Genomic DNA, 22040 nt, shown 5'->3' with positions numbered 1-22040 from the left:
GAGCGGTTGTGGTCTGAGCTGTAAAAAAGTCATTTTGCACAGGGAGGACTTGCTCCCAAAACATGATGGAGAGATCTCCTTTCTGCAACATCTTTTCTTTCTCCTTTCCAGCAGGTAAGTTAGAAATGCTGTAAAAGTCTGTGGCTACAGACTCCAGAAACATCCACTAATGCCAAAGCCAGTGCAGATAACACCACCTGGTACTTCTCCACTACTCCCTTTCGAGGGGCAGGTCAACCCTCCACATCTCACAGCCAAGGATGTGAAACCACAGCCCCTGAGGAAATTGCTCAGGTCGCGTATGGAGCAGGAGCCCAGAGCAGAGCCTGAACTCGCTGCTCCCCCTCATGCCACTTCCACACCTCCACATTCCCATTCCCAAGTTTTTCAGAGCATGCCTCAAAATATTCCCCTCCTCCCAGCTCTGCTCTCCATCACAGCAGTAACACAAGAGCCATCATGCACAGCTGCGGGAAGCTCGAGGCCAGAAATAGCAGCTCATTACTAAAGCATGTCATCACACGCCAAGGACCCCCATACGCCTTTCGATCCCCACCCCATCACCCCAACCCGCACCCCATTTTCACCACTCCACCGGCCAGTCCTCCCCATGCCCTCCTCCAGCAACAGGTCCCACTTGGGAGGGGACAACCCAGGGCTGACTCTACCAAATGACATCTGCATTTCTCCTCCTGAGCTCCTCAGCTTGCGTTCGTAGAGATTCACGCGGGCTGAATTGATCTCCAGATGCTGACGGGGTAGGACCAAGCCCTGACTCCATTCCACTCTTGAAGGTTTCAATTAATCATAAAGCCAATTCCATTTTGGGCTCCATCTGTCTTTATTCCTTCAGGGACTAATAATGCCTCACCGTGTGTTTTCACACACTAGCTGAACTGAAATTAAGACAGATTTCAATATGAAGTGCCTGAGAAGAAAATGCATTTTTTAAAAAAGAAAATTTCTGAGTCGTTACCATTCTCAGCTTGGAAAAAGATCTTGTTAAGTAAAAGCAGCGGGGTATTAATTTGGAAAACAACTCAGGTGAATTCCTGCTCGTTGCAAGACACGCAAACACACTAAAATCATATTTATGGGCTTTTATGACAGAGTATGTACGGAAATGTAACACAATCTGCTTCCAAAGGGAGGAGAGGAACACACAGAGGGAGATCAGAAACGCTCACGTGTGCAGCCGCCGACCACAGGGATCCTGGCAGCAGACACCCTGCTGCAGCAGGCATTCCATGAATCCGGAATCCAGAAATCCTTTCAACCCTCTCTGTTGCACTGACAGAAATAGATAAAAAAAATGAAGAACCCTTGTGGATTCACCACGTATGGCAGGTTTTAGCTGCTTAAGGCTTAGGGAAACTTCATTTGCATGTTACCATACCATTACTGCCCTGGGTTTTTTGTTCCTACCTCTGCAAAATCCAGCCGTAGGGGCTTTTCGACCAGCCAGGCCTGCACGTCTGCTTTAATAAGGCAATTCCTATGTTGATCTGGTGGTTTATACAAAGCAACAGCCCTAACTATTGATCTTGGCAGATGGAGGGAAGGATTAATGACCTGTCCCTCGAAACAGCCACTGCGGGGCCATGCCCATTGTCTCCCGGCTGTCGGTCCAGCAGCACCCACGCATTCACTTGCTCCTCACTCACGCAAAGATGCGGTCCCACGTGGGTGATAGCCGAGACTGATGCAGGCAGGGATGCTCAAAGCACAGGCCAGCTCCAGGATGATTAACAGAAGGGAACAGTTACAGCTGGGCAACAGGAGAGAGTAACTGGGAGAGTCATGAATGTGGAGAGAAGCAGCGTGACAGGACATGACCCACATATCACCTGGGCTCCAGCTGGGCACCATCTGACCGAGAGAAGGGTCCTTTCTCTTTCCCATTCCCTATTTTCAGGGCATTCAGGAAAAAAAAAAGGAGAGATAGTCTGGAAAGGATGGTTGCAAGAAATTATACAATGCACTCCACATTAAATTCATAAGAGACAAAACCAGAGAGAATCTGTGAGAACTGAAGTGCGCTGGAGGGACAGCTAGACACTTCTGATGGAAGCGAAGACACAATCCTTTGATGGTTGCCTTCTGGAACTGGCTGCAGTACCTTGGAAACTCATTAAATGCAGCAGAAAGGACAAGTGACGTACATCTATTGATGCTCTGAGCAGCAAATTAGTTTTCAAATCTATTCAGGGCTCATGCAGTGGCGTCAAGGGGCTAAGACTCAGTGGGAAGTGGCTGCGATAGTGTTTCTCCAACTTGCATGACGACTCCAAGCTGCCTCGCGGGGAGGGGGCTGCCCACTGGAGATGTCTCGTGGCCACGGCCAGCTGCCCAGATTGGCAGAGCTCAGAGGTCTGCATGGCTTCTCACACAGCCAAGTCAGTGAGTCTTCCCCTTCCAAAAATTGCCAGGCAGTTCTGAGGGCCTCTGATGGACATCTCCTTTTAAGCAGAAATAGGATCATCTAAAATAAGGAAAGATCAAAGTCTAGCTCACAAGAAGACACAGAATGTCAGCACCTGAGGGAAGAGCAAGTAGCCAACAGTGACGATGAATTTCTTCAGAAAGATCATTTCCAGTAAGCTGCTGTTTTCTTTCTCTGCAGAATATCACCCGGTTCAAACACCTGGAGAGCCTTGAAGGGGCTGAGATTGGCAGCGATCTGGTGGAAGACCCGAGGAACTGTCTTCATGGATGAATAATCAACTGTTTCAATGAATTTTAAAGCACATGAACAAAGAGATGAGGAAAAACTTATCAAAACACTGTATGAGGACAACAGGCAGGCTGGAAGATGCCAACCTGCGAACAAGGTCCCTTGCTTGAGGGACTTGATACCTCTTCAATCAGGACAGGCAAGGGCCAGTCTTAGATGCCACGAAAGCTTGCGGCTGCTGGCTCGTGTTATTTTGCCTCCTCCTACGCAAGCTCTGGGTCCAGCAGCTCTGCCTGCTCCTCCTCGGCACAAAGGGAAGAGTGGGTGAGTCAATATGGCTAAATCCAGAAGACAGCCCACCAGAGCTAAGGGCAGCCCCCCAAGGCCCCTCCAAAAGCCCAATTCTGCCACTACCGTTCAGACCGCAAACCTGGCTGGATCTGCCTTTGCATGCTCGCAGTGTACAGCCTGCCAGCAATTAAATCCAACAAAAGCCGCAATCAGGAAAGGGGTAGGAGGGTGCACACAGCAGGACCTACAAAGGAGGAGATGGGATCTGGATCCTCCTATACAAGCTCAGACAATAGCCGTAATCGTAATCGCTGGGTCAGTTCTGTCCACCCCAAACCCTGCTGGGAGCAGGTACGTAATTGAGGCTAGATCCTGCATTTCCTGCTCTCATTGTTCGTCTTCCTCCCATTCTTTGCTTCTTTGTTCTATTCAATGCACTTTTTCAACCTCCCTTCTGAAACACATTAACAACGGACTGCTACAGCCTCTGTACTCCGTGATTAAAGAGGAGACGCAGATGCCTCTTCTTTGTGGAGCGTTTTGCACCTATTACTTGGAGGGAATGCGGAGAACACGCGACATGAGAAAGTCACAGCAGGTCAGGAAAATAATGTAGGTGGTTAGGTAGGAAAATTCCTGAAGCTTGTGAAGCCATTAGCCAAGTGCACAGGCTGTAGTAAAAAGGATAAACAAAGAACATGGATGATGAATAAATAGTGGCTGAAGAGACAGAGGAATACTTGTTGCGTCCAGCGATGAAACCAGGTCTACACTGAGAAACAGCAAGTTTGGGCTGGGTTTTTTTTTTTGCAGAAAGTGATTAGGTAACCAGTCTGAATGCATATTTTAAATGGAAAGCACCACAATAACTCAAATGCTTTAGCAGAGAGCTTCTACTAAACGAGAAGAGACAGAAACAATGTGTTTTATGTAACGCATGACCTGGCTGCTATGAGTTTTTCCTGCAGGTTGTGTCACCAATCTCCCTGCTAAAGAGAGGGTGCTGCTGAGCATGGCCAGAACAGCTTCCCAGTGGTCCTGATCCCTGCCACGTCCCCAGGCAGCACCGGCTCTTCTGCGGGGCTGTGTCTTCAGGGAAAGTCACCTCATGCAGGTCTTGGAACAGCGAGCAGCAGGGGACCGGGAAACCCTGCATGGCTCTGGGAGCGCTCATCTCTGTGTGAAGGACACATGAGGAAGAGACCACCATCATTGAGGCTGAGCCCTGGGATAACTGAGAAAACGCAATGGTACTCAGTGCTGGGTAGGAACCCCACAGGATTGCTCGTTGCTGAAGCGTGATGTGAGGTCAAACACTCTGATTTCAGCAATCTGCAGCCTCACTGCTTACCCTCTTTGTCCTCTCTCACACCACCAGCCCAATCCAGACCCTCTGGATGGGGGAACTCGCTCCAGAATTCCCATCTTTTACACAAGTGACAACATCTTCAGCCTAAAACCAGTCCCACAGGGTGAGGCTAAGATGTCCATCCCACTTTGTCAGCTCTCTAAGCAGTCGCAGGCACCTGGGGAAAACATACCTAGCACGGGGCGAGCACCCGACCCTGCGCTGCTGCACCCTGCCAGCTTCCAGACACCAGCATTTCCCCACCATTTCAACTCCCAAAGCGTTTATGAAAACAAAAACAGGAGCAAACCTTGGATTCTAGATTTTTCTCGTGGGGTCTGCTCTCCCCGTCTTCCTGAGAGCACAAGGATGGCAGTTTACTATTTAATTGTTAATTACACTTTCTTGTTAGATTTCAGATGCTGAAAAATGTTTAGGGATTTATTCTTCTGTGTAATTAACCATAATGACGAAACGCAGTTTTAGACCGCACTGCAGTTTTTGTTAAGGTTATTCATAATGGGGAAAGGCTAAATAGGTTGAGTTCATTATTGTTATAGAAAAAAAATGGAGGTGACCCAATCAAATTAATTTGAAATTAAGTGCAGTGAGGCTGATAACTCCACACAAGTCAGGAGTTCAAATAAAAATAGAAGAGACAATCTACAAAGCAAGAAATTACAAGCGGGCAGGGAGTCGAGTTGGAATTACTGCAACTGGGAGGTGGCAAACACACGCCGTTGGCACACAGGGCCACTGAAAAAAACCCAGTGAAAATGGATAAAGAGATGGGCAAAGACTGTAGGATGTAAAAGGAGAAGCCAGAGGAGGAAGGGACGAACATGAAGATGGATTTGAAATAAATGGGTAGGGACAGTGCTTGTTAAGCTAATTAGATTTATTTCTCTGCCCCAAAATTCTTATGTCCTTGCAAGACAGCATTGAAGCAAGGCCTTTAATTTTACTTTTCGTGGGTTTACTGCTTGTGCCTTAATGTTATTGAACAGCAGTGAGCGTCAATCAGTTTCATTGCAAAGCTGGACTTAATTAAAAATCATTAAATCTGGTGGAAGCTTTTTTCCTCCTGACAAAGACATCCTGAAGAAGCTGGTGCTTCTCTGACAAAACATGAAAGTTGTGCACCCTAAGAGAATGGACACCACCAAAAGAGTGATGGTCAGAGCAGGGACAGGGAGACAGCATTCCCCCATCCCTCCTCCCAAAGAAAAGAAGATGAGAAGGCAGACCTGAAAACAGCCGGACAACACGATGCTGAGCACTACTCGGACACTCCAGCACAGCACCGCGCAGGGAGGCAACGAGCCCATCGCTCTGGGCTCCTCTTAGGCTTGTCTTGAAAAGTAGATACATGTTTTATGCCTCTCTTTGCTTTGCCAAAATGGTGCAAGCTCTAAACAAGCCTCAGAGTTGGGTAACATGAATTACAGTGACTGGGATGTTCACGATGCACATTGTCATAGTTCAAGGGGTTTAATCTCATGGGAAATGGTTAAGACAAGCAACACCCTGATGTGAGCCATCTCTAGGAAACTCTTGAGTGCTGCTACAAGACGATGCTTGGGTTATTACCTGTGATGAGTTTACTCCCAAGTCTTTATCAAGCTCTGTAACATTTGTTTTATCACTCAGGGGCAAAACAGCAAGATCTCAGTAGCGCCGGGCTTGTCGGAAGAGGCTGTGCAGGGAACTGCCCTGCATCCTGCTAGGACATACGGCAAATGCAAGCCCGGGCCATCAGTTTGAAATCCTGTCCTCGGCTACCCAGTTTGAACAGCACATGGGTTTTTAAAGGACTGGCCAAAACACCACAAATCCCTCAATGCAGCTGCACAAGTGGCTGGCTCCTCCTGGCTCCCCGCTTTGGCCAGCCCAAAATCTCACCTTTTGCACTTTTTGCTCTCTCCCCATGAAATACAAACTGCTTCTCCTTGCCTTGAAGGTCCCACAGTTTAGCTTCTCTCTGTCCTCACTTCTAATTCACCCCTAAGCGTACGGGGAGCATTTGGGATAAAGCTTCAGGAATGCATTCAACACAAATTATTATTCCTCTTCTAAAAGGATTATAAAAATCCTTTTATTACAAAATATTAAAATGTTCAAATTATTGGCGTGGAAAAATGTTTCCTGGAGGTAAAGTTTTTAAAAATTGAGGTTTTAATCACAAGCATAATCCTTTCCAGCTAACATTTCCAGTCTTGTGTAACATCTAGACACAAATTGCGCAGAGGCCTGGCTGTGCTATGAACAAAGGAAGATGCTGCCTGTAAATAGCTTAGAGGACATCAGAAGACACTTCTCTCATCAGCAATCTTTTTTAGCTTAATATAGCTCCTCTTTGCATAAAACATTGACATTTTTGCAATGTTTGGACCCAATGGTGCGAATGCTGATTGTCATCTGAAGATACTAGAGTGTACCTTCAAAAATATGCAAGAACATTTTACAGACAGTAGTTCGACTTGCCTCCAAAATGTTGTATCTTAATATTTCATACTTATATATATTTAAATGTTAGTACCATTGGATAAATGCTAACATGCTTTTATGTTAATGCAATCACTGAAAATCCAGATAATGTTGTGTATTGGCATATACTGTTAGTGAATTATGGATACCTAAATGTACAATCCCCACATGCCTAGCAATTATTTTTGTTAGTGCATTTAACTTTTATTTGCAATCAGAGCACTTGAGGATTGTTCAAATGAAGTTTACTTTTGCAAACTGCTGAATGGAAAACATTTTGTTAAAGGTTTAGAAACAGTAAGAGTGCGATGAGGTTTTAGAGTTGCAATAAGGGCACCGCTCAGAAAACTCTACCAGATGGAACAATGTTTGATTTGGTCACAGACTCGGCGATTAAAACCCAAATGCCTAAAATGAAGGACATACAAGAGAAACAGGAGATGAAATCTTGATTTCTTTCGTATCAGGTCACCCTCTTCCATGGCAGAGGCTCACAGATAGAGGCAGATGGATGCCGGGAGCACAGGGTGGGTGCAGGCAGCACCCTAGCAGCTACACTCCGAGACCCTTTGCCTCAAGAACCAAACTCTGCTGTGCTAAAGCTGCTTTTTAAGTCCAGTTTAAGTCAAATAAACAGGAGCAGTATCAGAGGGAGAAATTCTGAGCTGCCCCTCCTGTGCCTTCTCCTCCTACTGCCTTTGCTGACCCAACGTCTTCGCCAGCCACCTGGCCCCTTGGCTCAAGGTGCTGATCCACTTGAAACTCCTTTTATCCCAAATCGGTTTTCAGCACAGCCAGACCTCCGAGCCAGGTCCCAGGTGGACTGCATGCAGGCAAGACCCGGGTGATGCAGTTGGTTCCTCTATCCCTTCCCTGCTTCCCTACCTGATCAGAGCTAAGGACAACACAAATCTGGAGAAGATCTGGATATTATTAAGAGTTGAAAAGTTCTGGATGTGACCCAAGCATATCTGAGATTGCTCAGTGTCCAGTGGTTTTCTCCTGCATGAAACAATTTGCCCACAGACAACACCAAACTCTCTCTTCCAGATTCAGCTATGCCAGGAATTGATGACCTCCCCGGTTGGGCAGAGGAGCTGCCATGATCATGCCTTGATTTTCCTCTGGGAAGGTCTGCCTGGCTTGAAACCACTGGCCTGAGCCAACCTGGCTGAAGAGACCTGGGAGGTAGCCACAGACGCATTTGGTGAGTAGCAGACCGTCACCTCTTGCCCAGGCATGGCTCAGCATCCATCGCAGGATCTGATACCAGCTCCAGACACATAAGTACAGATCAGACCAAACCCCTACAGCCCAGTGCCACTTCTGGGCATTCACTGGAAAGTCCTGCCACCTAACTGAGGCCCCTAGAAACAACCACGAGTGAAGGAAATAAAAAACAACCCCTCAGAAAAACACAAGACATCAGAAAATGCTTAGCATGAAGCACTTGAAATGCCCCCAACAGTTTAAATGGAGCACGGAGTAAGCTGAGAAAAATGTATGAACAAACAAATTAAGCAGATAGCACAAAGCAGACGAGTTGGCGTGTAGGTGTCTATTGAGAAAGCTTAAGCACAGCAAGGGGAAAAAGGCAAACCCAAAACCCAGGCATAATATTCCCCACATTTTGGAACTGAGCTCTCAGACGATACATCATCCAAACCACTCAAAATTACTATCTGTCAGAACGTCCTTTAAAGAAAAAAGGTCTAAAAGTTTCCAAAGCAGTATTTTAATATTGTCATATTAGAAGAGAGACTCTTTCTGTCCAAAGAAAGGCATTGGCAATTAAGTATACAAAAGCATCGGGTTTGCGGCCACTGCTACACACTCATATCATGAGACAATGAATTTCCTCAGTCTTGATCATGTCATGTTAATTAAATCAGGAAAGAAGTGATTTAATAGCTGTCATCATTTCGCAAGTTACCCGCAAATGTTTCCAGAGCCTCTGCATGATTTTCTCTTTATGAAACATATAATTAAGAGTCTACGTACTATTAAAGAAGCTAAGGAAACAATTACAATACTGTTTCAAACATTAAGATACGCCAGAATATGAAGAGCGGGTCTGTGTTTCTGACGTGAAAGAGCACATCTTACTGCAATCAGTAAGCTGAGCTCCGTTCCAGACTACGAGCTGGATCCTTTCCTGGTGTAAATCTGGGTACCTGCTGCTGTCCAGGAGGCCGTATTATTTCACGCATGCTGAGGACCAACTGCATCATATACAAGATGGCAAAAGAAATGCAGATTTGTAGCCTATATGTTAGACTAAGTGATAAATAATTTATAATGGTGGAGAAGGTGACAGTATTTTTAGGCATAGAAATATGCAGATATAATGGTCCTGACTTTCAGTCTTCACTCTGCACTTCTGACCTTGCAGTTTAGGTCCATCCAATGCATTTCTAAAGCCCCTGGGCCTGTGAGCGTGTAACACACACCACAAAGCCCCAAAACCCATAAACCAAACTAAACCCCACTGAGCCCACAGGGTACCACCTGCAGCACTACACGCTATGCCCTAGCACGAGGCTGACTGGGCTCCTTTGGGCAACAGCCACCTTCCAATGAACCACAAACCTCCTTCAGACCAGTCTCTTCTTGATTCAGCCTGCTGACTCTGTTCCTAAGCCCGTGTCTAATCAACACCCCTTTGATGTCAGAGGCACGTGTCCATGGGGATAAAAATCCCCCTCCAAAAACCACGGGAGTTGCTATATTTCTGAAATCAGCATCTCGTTGCCCTAAAGCAGCCTAGGAGAAAGGAACAGGAGGGAGCAAGGTGCTCCCTGGGATGCTCCTAACTGCACCATCCTCCAGCTCTTCCCCCAAAGAGGGCTGCCAAGGGGAGAGGAGGGAAGGCAGAATTATCCCCCTTGGACTTTGTAAAAACAAGGAGCCCAGGGAAATCAAGAAACAATCACAGCTTCCACACAGAATTACTTCTGGCTACGTCTAACGAGCAGAATGAGGACGCACTGAGGAGAAGCACCAGTGGTGCTGCAAGGAAAGGGCTAGGCAGAGAAGACAATTTGCTGTGTCGCAGGAAGCAAGCTTTCAACTCCTGCTCTTAAAAAGAAATCAAGAGAGCTGAAGAGAAGCACAGAGCCTGTCTGGTCTCCTGAGGTTTTCACCCTCCCAGGCTGGGTGGGAGAAAGCTCACCTGGACAGCGCGGCTCCCAGGACGAAGGCAGCGTGCTCCTTCAGCGTGGCCTCGGTGCTGTTCAGCCCGTCGATCACAAGCTGGAGTCCACCCATGGAGAGAAAGTCCTTAGCGTTGTCCACCTGGGAGAGAGCAAGTCCCCATCAGTATGAAACCCCCAGTCAGATTCCACTGAACAACTCTTTGAGCATGTCCTGCTTCACAAAGTACACCATCTCTTCCTTCCTAGTCTAACCAGCGCTGAGTTTTAAAAGTAATTAAAAATTAAGAGGGAATGACTGTGGCTTGAATTTCGTACAAAAACTGCCTGCAAGCAGTGGAAGTCATAGTTGCAGAAGCACAGCCTACTGACAGGTAGCTATTATCACATGCAGAAAGCATTGCGGAAAACTCAAATACTTTGATTAGCTATCAAAACTATTCTTGCGGTAATTCAGGTGATGTCAAAAATTCAGTAAATCTGATGATGTCAAAAAAAACCAGTTCTTGGCTCTCTCACCTGGGCAGGCCTTTACTGGGAACCCAGGGAAGCAAATGCAATTAATAAATTGATGCTGTACGTGTAGCACCAGGAGTTAGGGATATTTAAGAACCTGTCAGTAGCAACGGTACATGGGCAGCATCACCTCTGCTTGCAGCGAGGAGCGTGGGCTGTTCTGGGCGTTTTTTGTGAGTACTGTCAACAACTTCGTGAGGACATGAAAAGAAAAAGCCAGTCCTTGTTTGGAAGGCTCAGCCAGGAGCTTCTCTTCAGGGCAGCCTGAGCAATGATTTTTCTAAAGCAGACAACATAGACTAACCGCTGGGAGGAAGAAGCTGAAACATTAGTGGGGATTCATCGGCCTTTGACTTTAACCAGACTTGGGGCTAACCAGCACAAATCACAGTGGGCATCGGTTCTCTAAGAGAAGATTAGAAAAGGGCTCCGAGGGGCTCACTGTGCTGGTTTTGGCTGGGGCAGAGTTAATTCTCTTCACAGTAGCCCCTGTGGGGCTATGTTTTGGGTTTGTGCTGAAGGCAGTGTTGATAACACCGGGAGGTTTTAGTTACTGCTGAGCAGGGCTTACCCAGAGTCAAGGCTTTTTCTGCTCCTCACCCCACCCCACCAGCGAGGAGGCTGGGGGGTCACAAGGAGTTGGGAGGGGACACGGCCGGGACAGCTGACCCCAGTGACCATATGGATATCCCATACCATACCATGCCATGCTCAGCATGTACAGCTGGGGGAAGAAGAAGGAAGGGGGGGACGTTGAGAGTGATGGTGTTTGTCTTCCCAAGTCACGGTTATGGGTGATGGAGCCCTGCGTACCTGGAGATGGCTGAACCCCTGCCTGCCCAGGGGGAGCGGAGAGTGAATTCCTTGATGTGCACTGCTTGCATGCACAGCTTTTGCTTTACCTATTAAACTGTCATTATCTCAACCCATGAGTTTGTTCACTTTTACCCTTCCAATTCTCTTTGGGCAGCAAGTGAGAGGCTGCGTGGGGCTTAGTTGCCGGCTGGGGTTAAACCACGACAAAATTTAGAGAACCACCGCAAAGTGCTTCAAGTACAAAATTTGGTCCAAAGTCAAATTGATGTATTTTGGTTTTCCAAGGATTTTTTTTGCAATTTAAAAGGGAACCTGACGAACGTTCAGAATTGCATGCACAAAAAAATCGGTTTTAGAATTTCAACATTCCTCCTCCCTGAAAGACAGAGAGACAACAGCATATGTTGGTGGATGGAAATAGAACATAAAAATGAGTTATCAAGCTGGGCAAACCAACCTCTCCGGCTTCAGCAAGCAGGCCCCACCGATGGGATGGGACAGGAAAAACACCGCAAAAGCGTGCAGGGCATGTCGGGCTCAGGCATCGTGCTCCAGCTTGAACGCTCTTTTAATCAACAGCAACTTCATGCTTAGTGTTATATCTCAACCATGTACCTTCACCAAAATTGGCCATAAGTAGGATATTTTAGGTACCCAAGAGAATGAAGAAGCTACTTAGCTTTATGTCCTATGGGTATGTCTTTCCCAAAGCAGGACCTGGGGAGCTACAGCTCGTCTCTTCTCCCCATCGGGACAATATCCACCACTCGCTGTCCCTCTGCAAAGCCAGCGACAGAAAGCCGATCTCTGCAGGTCTGCTGGGTCTGATTCAGAATTTGCAGCAGCTTTTATATCCTTTCAGATCCTATTCTTTTAACTGCCCCTATAAAATGGACCTGCCAAACCTCTTACTTTTCTGCAGGCCCATCTTTGTCTACAAAGAAATCTACGCAGCAACCCAATTTCAGCTACCAGTGGGTCCTTTTATAGCTCAGCCTCTGTAAAAACTGTGAGGCTGTTTTAATGCTGGAATTGGACATTGACTTCTGCTCAAAAGGGGAATGCATAGAAAGGCAGAAGTTCGCATCCAGCATCAGTCAAACCAACCATCGCTGTAACCTCATCAGCACCGGAGTCCTTCGGGCCAGCCCCAATATCAGCGAGACACCTCAAACGTCGAATATAAATTGTGCAATAAAGCTTATTTTGAAGATGTATTTATTTTTTTTAACTGGAGTCTGTTGTGAGAGTTCCTTCCCTCACTCACTGTTTTAAAACCAACAAAACCCCCAAATTCAACAACTTGAAGGTATTAACCTCTCTGGGGAGTGGTGATGCTGTGAGGGAGCAGCTCATGCCTTGCTTCAGTCCACTGAAATCGGCACGGAAGAAAGCCAAAGATCAAAAGAGCTCTTGAGTAAAGTACACAGGCAAGGTGGGCGAGGAGAGGGATGGGAGAAGAGCAAATATGACAGCAGTTATTCAGAGAGTGGCTTTGAATCGGAGGAGAAAGAAAACGGGGAGGGAAGGCGAGAGAGAAAACGTTAGAAAACGAGAGCAAGGAAAAGCAGCATGTCAACTGTACGCAACTGAGAGGAAATTAGCAGTGAGAAATGGTGTAGTATGTCAGAGGAGGGGAGAGAGAAAGATAAGGGGAGTAAATAATTGAGAGAAAGCGCCTGCAACGCACAAGAACAGGTCTTGGATCCACACACTGCTGTGCAAGCACCGTGAATTCTGTTTATAAATGAGTTATGCTCTGGCCTCTTCACATTTGCATTTGGTTTTTATGCATTACAGATAACCCAGCAAGCCAAACCTTTCTGCTCTTTCTCCAAGATGGGCTCCCAAACATGCCAAGTTGAATCCTGACTGATGAGAAGCAAACCAGAGCTGGCAACCAAAAGCTGAGCAAACACAGAGCCCTTGGGCTGACTCTTCAAGAGCAGAAGAAAGCATCTCTCCTCCGGCTCGGCACCGGCCATGGCTTCCCCTCCGCTCCCTCGCGGCGAGCTCGGAGGCGTGGGCTGCTTAATGTCCCAGTGCTCCGGGATGCTCATGACCACGTCATGGAGCGGAGAGCATCCTTTGCTTGCAAACCCTACAGGGCATGGTATTTTCCACTCGACAGGACATTTTGTGCCCCAGAGGCAGCAGCAGGACAGCTGGGAGGCAAAAAATTACCAAAAGCTGTGGCAAGTTACCATCCAGATAGAGGCTGGGGGAAGAGGGAGCAGCAGAACTGTCACCAGTCCCACACGTAGGTGCGTGCTGCCCTGGGCCACCCACACCTGCAAGGATCCCCATCCTCCAGCAGCACGGCTGTGGCTCGCTGCAGAGGACTCCTGACAAGTTCAGCCCTTCCAGGGTTATGCGGCACAAGCATATTTGGCTCCTATTCAGTAATTACATTAAGCCGGTGCTGCTAAAGTCAGTACCAAGCAGAGATAATGCTCTGGATGCATTCAACTGGCTGGAAGAAGAAAGAGGAGGAAAAAGCCATGCTGGCTTAGAGACAAGTCATATTTCTTATCAGCTTCCTGCCTGATGAGAAGGTGCTGCCCAGCCATCTGCCCCGACAGCACGGGCACAGAGCAACGTTGTGATCGATGCACAAAGGAGTCCTCTGTGCTCCCTGTCAGCCTCTCTGCCATTTCCCCCTTTCTGACCCCTTTGATGCTGGATGTGGTTCCTTTTGATGCTCCAGTCCCCGCACCAGGAGCGGGGACCACTTCCTGGCTCCTCTCGCCTTTCTGCAATTGTTTGCCCCATCCCGTGCTGTGAGCAGGCAGGATTTTATGCTGGAATAGTCCAGACCATTATACTGAAATCCGAAGCATCCCAGAGTGTTTGGGGGTTGCTTTTTAGCATGCTGGCCTGCTGCTCTGGCACCCTTAACCAGACAGAATTAGCCCTGAGTATAAATATGAAGCTCTTTGGGCGCCCATTGTTCACACTTATTCTCTGAGTCAGACAGATGCCGTCAGTGAAACAAAGGCATTGAGAACAAACAGCAAGGAAGCCTCTGCATGCGTATGACAAAGATTTAGTGTGGAAATTCAAGACAAAGAGCCCTGGAAATAACACTTCTATTAGCTGGTGCATGGACTCCTTCTCTCAGCAGCATATTCCTTCAGTTACTTTCCCCCCAAATACCACATTTGGTTTTAAGAAGCACTGTTCCAGTGAAAGGTCTTGCACTGGCATCTCCCAAGAGTTGTCCCATTCACCCTCTGAAATGGTAAAGTCACTGAGAACGAGACTGGAAACTCTCCCAGTCCACTCCAGACCCTCCTTTCCCTCAAGGCAGAACACAGCCTCGATGCCCAGACACCCACCCAAGCCGCTGCAGTGTGGGAAGGCACCAAGCACAAGGGAGAAGAATGGTGTGCCCACAGCCTGCAAGCAACGGGAGGTAAAAACGTACGAGTTGAAAGCAGAGCAAGAGAGATCAGAAGGAGAGGGGGGAAAAAGTGTGAGCATAAACCTGAGGAAGCGAGATTTCAGGAAATATATTCAACCTCACACAGAGCCGATTAGCACGGTTCAGCTGATGCTCAGCAACTTGCCATTCCCCTCAGCCTTCAGTCATTGTTGCCATCGGCCCAGCTGTGAGAGAGGCTCTACACGCCACTTCTTATACACACCGAGACAAAAATACAGGATTTTTGGGTGGCTGTCGTCTTCCCTGGTACGACAACATTCTCTGTGAACTGATGTAAGGGCACCTACCTGCAACCACAGAGGCTTTCCATGGAAGGAGCGAGAAAATAATTATTTTCTTAGCAGCCACCACTCTACTTGCCCAAAGATGGCAGATAAACCCCTACTTCGTAACATTATGCATATAAAAGAGAAAGAGAGGGCAAGGAAAAAGCCTGAGAACAGACAACAAATCAGGCATCACTAACCCCTAGGAAACTGCTTGCTACTGGTACGAGATGATTTATTCAAACTCAGATATAAAATAAGCCTGCAATAGCCCTCTGCTGTCTGTTATTGTCCCAGGATTATGATAATTAAGCAATTTGTATTACCTGATACCGATAAGAAAAATAAAACCATGTTTATGACACCGTATCCCCTGGATTTTACATGGTAGTTACTAACACATTTTTGTTACCTGGTGAACATAATATTCAAGATCATCAAGCGCTGCAACTTTTTCATCCAGTGTGGAGGCAGAGCTGTTGAATTTGCTGATTAATTTAACCATAATTTCATAATCTGTTTCCATCTTCACATTCAGCTTTTCAAACTCCTCCTTCAGCTGCTCTATGGGCCGGAACTTCTTCTTTACCTCTTCCTCGTGGGCCTTGAAAGCAGAAGGAAGAAACCAGATATGAAGGCAGATGATAAAGAAAGTCAAGAAAGATGCAGAAAGAAGCCCCAGCCCCAAATTTACAAGGGGAACCTGGTGTCTATGCAAACAGATTTACTGCTGTGCATCAGAGACGCAAGAGTAGAGTTGGAGGGTCCTTCTGAGAAGCCCAGGAACCCAGTTATCTTTAAGACATCTGCCTTGGGTACCAGCAAGCACTTCCCAAGCCTGTACCTAGAGCTTTGTACACCGTTTCTATGTCCTGCCTGCCCTCCAAAACAACGTCAAGCCCAGAGACAGGCAGCACTGCTGTTCTCCATTTGCCTGCAAGTGGATGTTCGCAAGACCTGACTGCAAAAAGCCCTGAGCAACCTCCCTGATCTCACAGCTGACCCTGCTTGGAGCTGGAGATGGGGCTGGAGACCTCCAGAGATCCTGTCCAGCCTGAACTGCCCAGTGACATCAAGGAGATGTCCCTGGATGCAGACAATCGCTTAACAAGTTTCAGGATGGTTTTATCTCTCAGGGAAACGTATGCACTCACTGTCAGGGACAGTAACTGTCAGAAAACGAAGCGGGAGGACCAGCTATAAGACGGGGCAGCCGTGCCATGGCACTTGGCCAGGAGATGCTCATCCTGCAGTGCGGCTCGTCTCCTTGTAGAAACAGCACCCCAAGAGAGCTGCGGAAAGGCATGTGGTGAGAAGGAAAAGGCTCTGCCACAGATCTAAGAGAGTTCCAGAGCTGGTAGGGACCAATTCTCCAGCATCAGCACTGGTGTCACTGGGACAGGCAGGGACAGAGCCTGCTGCTGCAGGGGATAGAGGACACAGAGAGGCCAGACTGAAGATGGGCTGCCCCAAGAGGAGGAGAAAGCAAGAAAGCCCCTGTTGAAAGGGATTCTATCACAAACACAAATGCCAAAATATGTTTTTATACAGAAGTGCCCCCCAATTAGAGGGTTTGCAGGTGCAGTGCTGCCCCCTGCACACACTGCCCCGCTCCCCTGCGTGTGAACAGAAGCCGAGGGCTGGAGTCATCGGGAAAAAAAAAAAATTGAGCGATGGAAGTGAAAGCACTATGAATCTAACGGCAGCCATACAATCGGTGCTAATGACTACTGGCCTAATTACTATAGGTACCACGCGGTAACAAAGAACACCATCCCCACCCCAACCACACAGAATTGCTTTTGCAAGATGGGAACACGCTTGGTGTAACTCAATTTACTTTGACACAGTTACTTCAAGGATGAATTTGCTCCCTGCAGGAGTGATTTTAAATAGAGTACTTTCGGTCCATTAGATGTAGCTGTTTTTAGCCCAGTTGCTGGGACAATAGCTATTCTAAGAGGGTTTTTTAAAATATGGCTTATTTTCACATAATAGAGTATCACTAATTTTTGCATTTAAATGACACTCATTTCAAGAAGTCCTGCTATCAGTAATGCTGGCTGCTACACAAATAATCTTACAGAAAACGAAATAATGCCCTGGTGCCAGATAGGGGAAAAAAAAGACTTTCTGTGACTCCAAGACTTTAGAGCCTTGACTCCTACCTCAGTTTTCCTTCCACTGAGAGAACGTCAAAGCAGCAGGAGGAGTTAGGGCCTAAGGAAATAATGCTGAGTGGAAGAGGGGAAAAAGGCTGTGATCTACCTGATGAGTCGCGTATCATCCCACCAGCGTCATGCCAGGGGCTGGGGACCAGCTCCAAGCCTGAGAGGGTTGAAAGCAGCACTTACATTCTATTTTACTTTGGGTTGTGGACTATTTATAACTAAATGGGAAACTTATAGCTTATATAAGGAAACTTCAGCCTATGCTTCTCCATGGCCACTCAGTTTTTAATACCCAAGGCATGAGATTAGAAACTCAAACCACGAGATCACTTGTGGATCCAGCTGTGCCGGTGGCAGGGAGCGTTATGTCCAGTGGCTCATCACCAAATCCAGAACAGAAGTGCGTCAGCTGCCCAACGTTTTTTGTACTTCCTCATGCTTAGAAGGATAGTGAACAGCAAAGTAACTTCCTTTACAAACACCGTCATGCCTCAATCCATTCAGCTTTGGGAGTCTGCAGACATTTTTTGTCAACCGAGTTGCAGTTACACAAAGAAATCAAAACAATAGATAAAAATATATCCAAACAATGGAAGGGAAATCAGCCTGTGGGTGCCCACAAGCATTTGCAAGTTACTTTTTTGCATTATTAATTCAGGTCTAATCACATTGGTATTGGAAAACTTCGGGGAGCAGCCTCACACCAGAGAGCTTACTGACCATACCTGCTTTGGGTTCAGGAAAGATCCCATAGCTTCACTTTAGCTTTGGTACACCAAGAACGGCAGTAAGAAATTTAGTGTCTGGATGGCTCATGAAGATGGTTATGTGGACATTGTGTGTCTGGTTTGCTAGGTAAGATCCTACTCACTTGAGTAAAGACCAGAAAGCAGCAGCATCGGACGGCTGATCTGTTGCTAAACTGCTGATCCCAGCCTACTCCACCACTGCAGCCCCTCTCCCCTGACAGCCCACGGGATAATTATTTATTACCGAGAAACACCCTGAACGGTGAGAATATACTTAAGTACTTAGAAGCAGCTTGCAACACAAGGTCTTTAAGTTTGAAATGAATAAAACAGACCTGAACAAAAGCTTTCCATTTTTACAGAAAACCCAGGATTAGTACAAATAGGGGTGAGAGTTTCCCAGGGAACGGTATCACTAACAGGCGAGCAAAAGTATTTTAGGCCCATATTCACCAGAAGATTAGTCTGCACAGTATTTTTCCAAGCAATTACTTTAAGCATCGTGTTTCTGAGACATGTGGTGCAGGGCATTCGCATCTGTGTAGTGTGCATTGCCTTAGAAACAAAGAACTCCCCTTACCTTTCTTTCTGCCTTTTCACTCTCCTTCATTTTAGCCAATGCTTTTTTGAGCTCCTGGGATGAGAATGAATTTGAGTCAACATCCACTTTGCCCAGCCTTGCAGAGGAAACAAAACAAAACATTTTATGAGTGAACAATTGTATCTGTAATATTTACATTGTGATATACCAGCAACGGGTAAGGTCAGGAGGAAAGGAGCTAAGAGTGCTAGATTTCCGTGCACCTCACTTAAAACACACAGAAAAACACCACACTCAAGGAAAGATTAGTCTGAGTGCTACATTTTCTGTGTGGTTTGCAGACACCTCACCCTGACAATCAAAAAAGGCTCCGTAATCTGCATGCCGACTCAAAATCTCAAGTCCTAACACAATAAAAAGAGTTTGTTAATTTATGCCTCTGAATTTCACGTAGCAATATAGAAAAGCAGGAAATGTTTCAGAAGAAAACCAAAAAAGCACCACTATGCCACCAGATCGTTGCTAAGGACTTGCAAGCTTTAACAGGGAGATCTACAGCTGAAGTGCTGATAATCGGCAAACACAAAGTTAGGGCAAGGGTAAGCCCAAGCAGAAATTACAGAGAAATACTTTAAACTATGTTGTGTTTCTCTTTACATTGATCTCATTGGTTCAGGGAACTTATTTGGGCCATAAACACTCTCAGACAGAAAAAAATGAAAGCCAACCTTCGAGACATCGTGAAACTAAAGAGCTTCTCCATGCTTCAAACAGGAGTAACTGGGGGAGTGAGGGAAGCAGTGGTAAATCCCACGCACCTTAGGAAAGAAAGTTTCCCATAGTAACTAAACCTGTCTTTGTTAGGAGGGTGCCAAGAGGAAAGTCAGCACCAGTGAAACTTTTAAAACAAATTAAAAATGGGGGTGCAGGGAAGGTTGTGTGATCTAAGGAGAATGTCAGCAGTAACTGATGCGCAAATGAATGTTGCGAGCCTACTGACTGCACCCAGCTAAAAACAACGTTATCTGGCTCAGGTCAACACCAACAAAACCCCTCACAACTGCTCTGATGGTTCAGGTTCAGAAAGTAGTTTCAGACTGGTTGCTGCAGACATTTCAAAGGAACAAACGTCATTCCAAGAAGCCACATTGCAAATTTAGTTTCAGTGTCATGGCACAAGAAGCCATCAAGGTGTTTCTGAATATGCACTCAGGGCACTTGTACCACCATCCCAAAGGGATCACAAAGGACAGGACTCAGTTTTCAGCACTGCTGAACTCAAACAAGCAGTTAAGTCTCAGGAAGAGACAGCAATTGAGTGCACCAGGGAACCCAGCCTCTACTAAAAGACACGAAACCCACAGCCCATGCACCCCTGATGCTTTACATCACTGTACCTTTTTCTTCTTCTCTCTTCTCTCATGTCACTTTTTCCGTTTTCGCTATCTGAGAGCTTGGCTTCTCTGTCTCCCGTCTGCAGATTTAACCGTATGTGTGACCCTGCAGGAACGGCTTGACCTACAAACAAAGGTCACATTATTTTAGGGCACATGCATTATTTCAGCTTTGCACAGGAAACATGAGCTGAAGGTGCACACTCCTACCCAACAGAAAGAGATAAAAAAGCCTGGTCCCGCACGATGAACAGGAGTGTGCTATCCATCACTGACCACTCTCCCCTCCATCAACACCCCCTGGATACAAGCGCTGTTTTAACTTCGCAGAAATGCCACCCCGACCCACTGAACGTGTCCCTGTGCAACCGGGCTGGCTCCGTGCCGCAGGGGAGGAGGGACCCTGAGCCCAGCAGAGCATCATCTCCCTCCTCCCTCCCAGGCCAATGCCTAAGAAAGCACTAAAACTCCACATCAGGAGCAGATTTGGAAACTATTTGAAGAAAGGGGAATTGGTTGCTGATTAGGGTAGACAGCATAGAATACAGCTGCCAAAGTGAAATCAAAGCGTACCGCAGAGTGTAGCCAGGTACACTGAATATCAAGCGTACTGAGGCAAGGCTGTGTTGGTTTGGAAATATTGTATTAAAAGGAATATATGATCACTACTACCTGCCAACAAAAATACACAGAATACATTAAGCTTTGGTTTTAAATGCAGAAAAGATGGGAAATTCAGAGTGTTTTTTCTTGCTCACAATTCACCACAAACACATCATGACGGCCAGCTGTTGCACTGAGATGGAGAGATGGCAATATTTGGTTGCTGCTTCTTGATGTCTCTTCCTCTTCTTTTAATGCAAGAAATGGGCCTGCTTAGGAGAGCAGGGCTGGAGCTGAATGAATACAGAGATCTCAGCTGCACACCGACGGACAGACAGACACACACAGAGCTGCTCGTCTTCCTCTCTCAATGAAGTTTTCCTATTTGGCCTTTCCTTTATCTGTTTCCTTTTACCTAGAAAGATGGCTAGGATAAAATAACACAGCATGCAGGAGACAGGTAGCATCTCCCACTAAAGGGGACTGAAGACAAGGATAATTATTTCATACAACAAATACATATACTCAAAGACAAAATGCTCTAGTCTAGGGAATGACTGGATTGATCCCTCCCTCTTCAAGATCAAAGAGACATTTCACTGATCAGAGGACCTGGTGCTTCCTACATAAGACTGGGATGTTTGTCACAATTCAGACAAAAATATTTCAAAGCCTAAAGCCATCCAGCAGGTATAAATGTATTTAGAAAAAACAGGAAAATCCTTTTTGGAGGATTTCCTATTAAAGCATTTCTGATAGCTCCTCTTTCTCTCCACGATATCCTGTCCATAGGAAGTTGCGTTAGTGGGATATGAGAGGGGACAGACGTGATTATCTTCTCATCTTAAACTATGCAAGGACAGGCTAGATATGCTTTCTCCATGCTTGGCACGCTTTCCATGGACCCAAACCTCCTCCCGTTCCTTTCCTTGTGATATGCGGAAGCTTTAATCTATATGTCTAGATAGAGGAGCATCTTCCCACTTTGAAAAGGCAAGCTTTGTAGGAATTCACTGCGATAGCTGAGCTGTCCTTCTCGCAGGTGATGCAGGCAATGCAGCCAGGACATGTCGGTCAAAAAGGAGTTTGTAGGATGGTCACAAAAAGGTCAACATTGCATTTCCACTCCCTGTTTCAGGAGACACCGAGGTAGGGGGCTGCCAGTAAGGAAAAAAAAGATAAATTATAAAATGGCATTGCGTGCTGAACATATAGATGCATGAGGACTTCCTCCTCCATAGGCACGAACACCACTTAAGGGAGAAAGCCAGGGGCAAGCTGGGTCCTTCCCCTCTCAAAGCCAGCGGCTTTCCTCGCTGGGTCACAAGCACTGGGACAGCCCAGGTTAAAACCACAGTACCCGCTGAAACAACTCCTAAACTGTCAGTTGCAGCCAGAAATAAATGTCCCCGCTAGAAGAGTACAGTATATTCTGGCTGTCGTGCTCCTGGTGCATCTGGCCACATTATTTCACTCGGTTGCCAGGGGAGAGGAATGAGGGTGATGGGTTTTGGTTAAAAGAAACATCAAAAGGGAAAGTAAGGGAGCAGCCTCCAGAAGGGCTGAGCGACTCCCATCCTCCCAGTT

The 22040-nt window shown here is 46.6% G+C and overlaps 1 protein-coding gene across 1 annotated transcript in view; it reads right to left on the bottom strand.

Annotated features, from left to right (window-relative positions):
- SIL1 (SIL1 nucleotide exchange factor) overlaps window positions 1-19974 on the bottom strand; it is a gene marked incomplete at its 5' end in the record, with an annotated part of 46149 nt that extends 26175 nt beyond the window's left edge. The window contains 4 exons of the mRNA XM_009703771.1: window positions 9973-10094; window positions 15408-15599; window positions 18496-18592; window positions 19854-19974. Coding sequence (XP_009702073.1) covers window positions 9973-10094; window positions 15408-15599; window positions 18496-18592; window positions 19854-19974 — 532 coding nt within the window. The remainder of the gene's footprint in view (window positions 1-9972; window positions 10095-15407; window positions 15600-18495; window positions 18593-19853) is intronic.
- Between the last annotated feature and the right edge of the window lie 2066 nt (window positions 19975-22040).

This window comes from Cariama cristata, unplaced genomic scaffold (assembly GCF_000690535.1).
Source record: "Cariama cristata isolate BGI_N322 unplaced genomic scaffold, ASM69053v1 scaffold3347, whole genome shotgun sequence".
Classification (NCBI taxonomy): Eukaryota; Metazoa; Chordata; class Aves; order Cariamiformes; family Cariamidae; genus Cariama; species Cariama cristata.
Note: the sequence above shows the minus strand (reverse complement) of the source record. Positions and strands in the feature narration are given on the sequence as shown.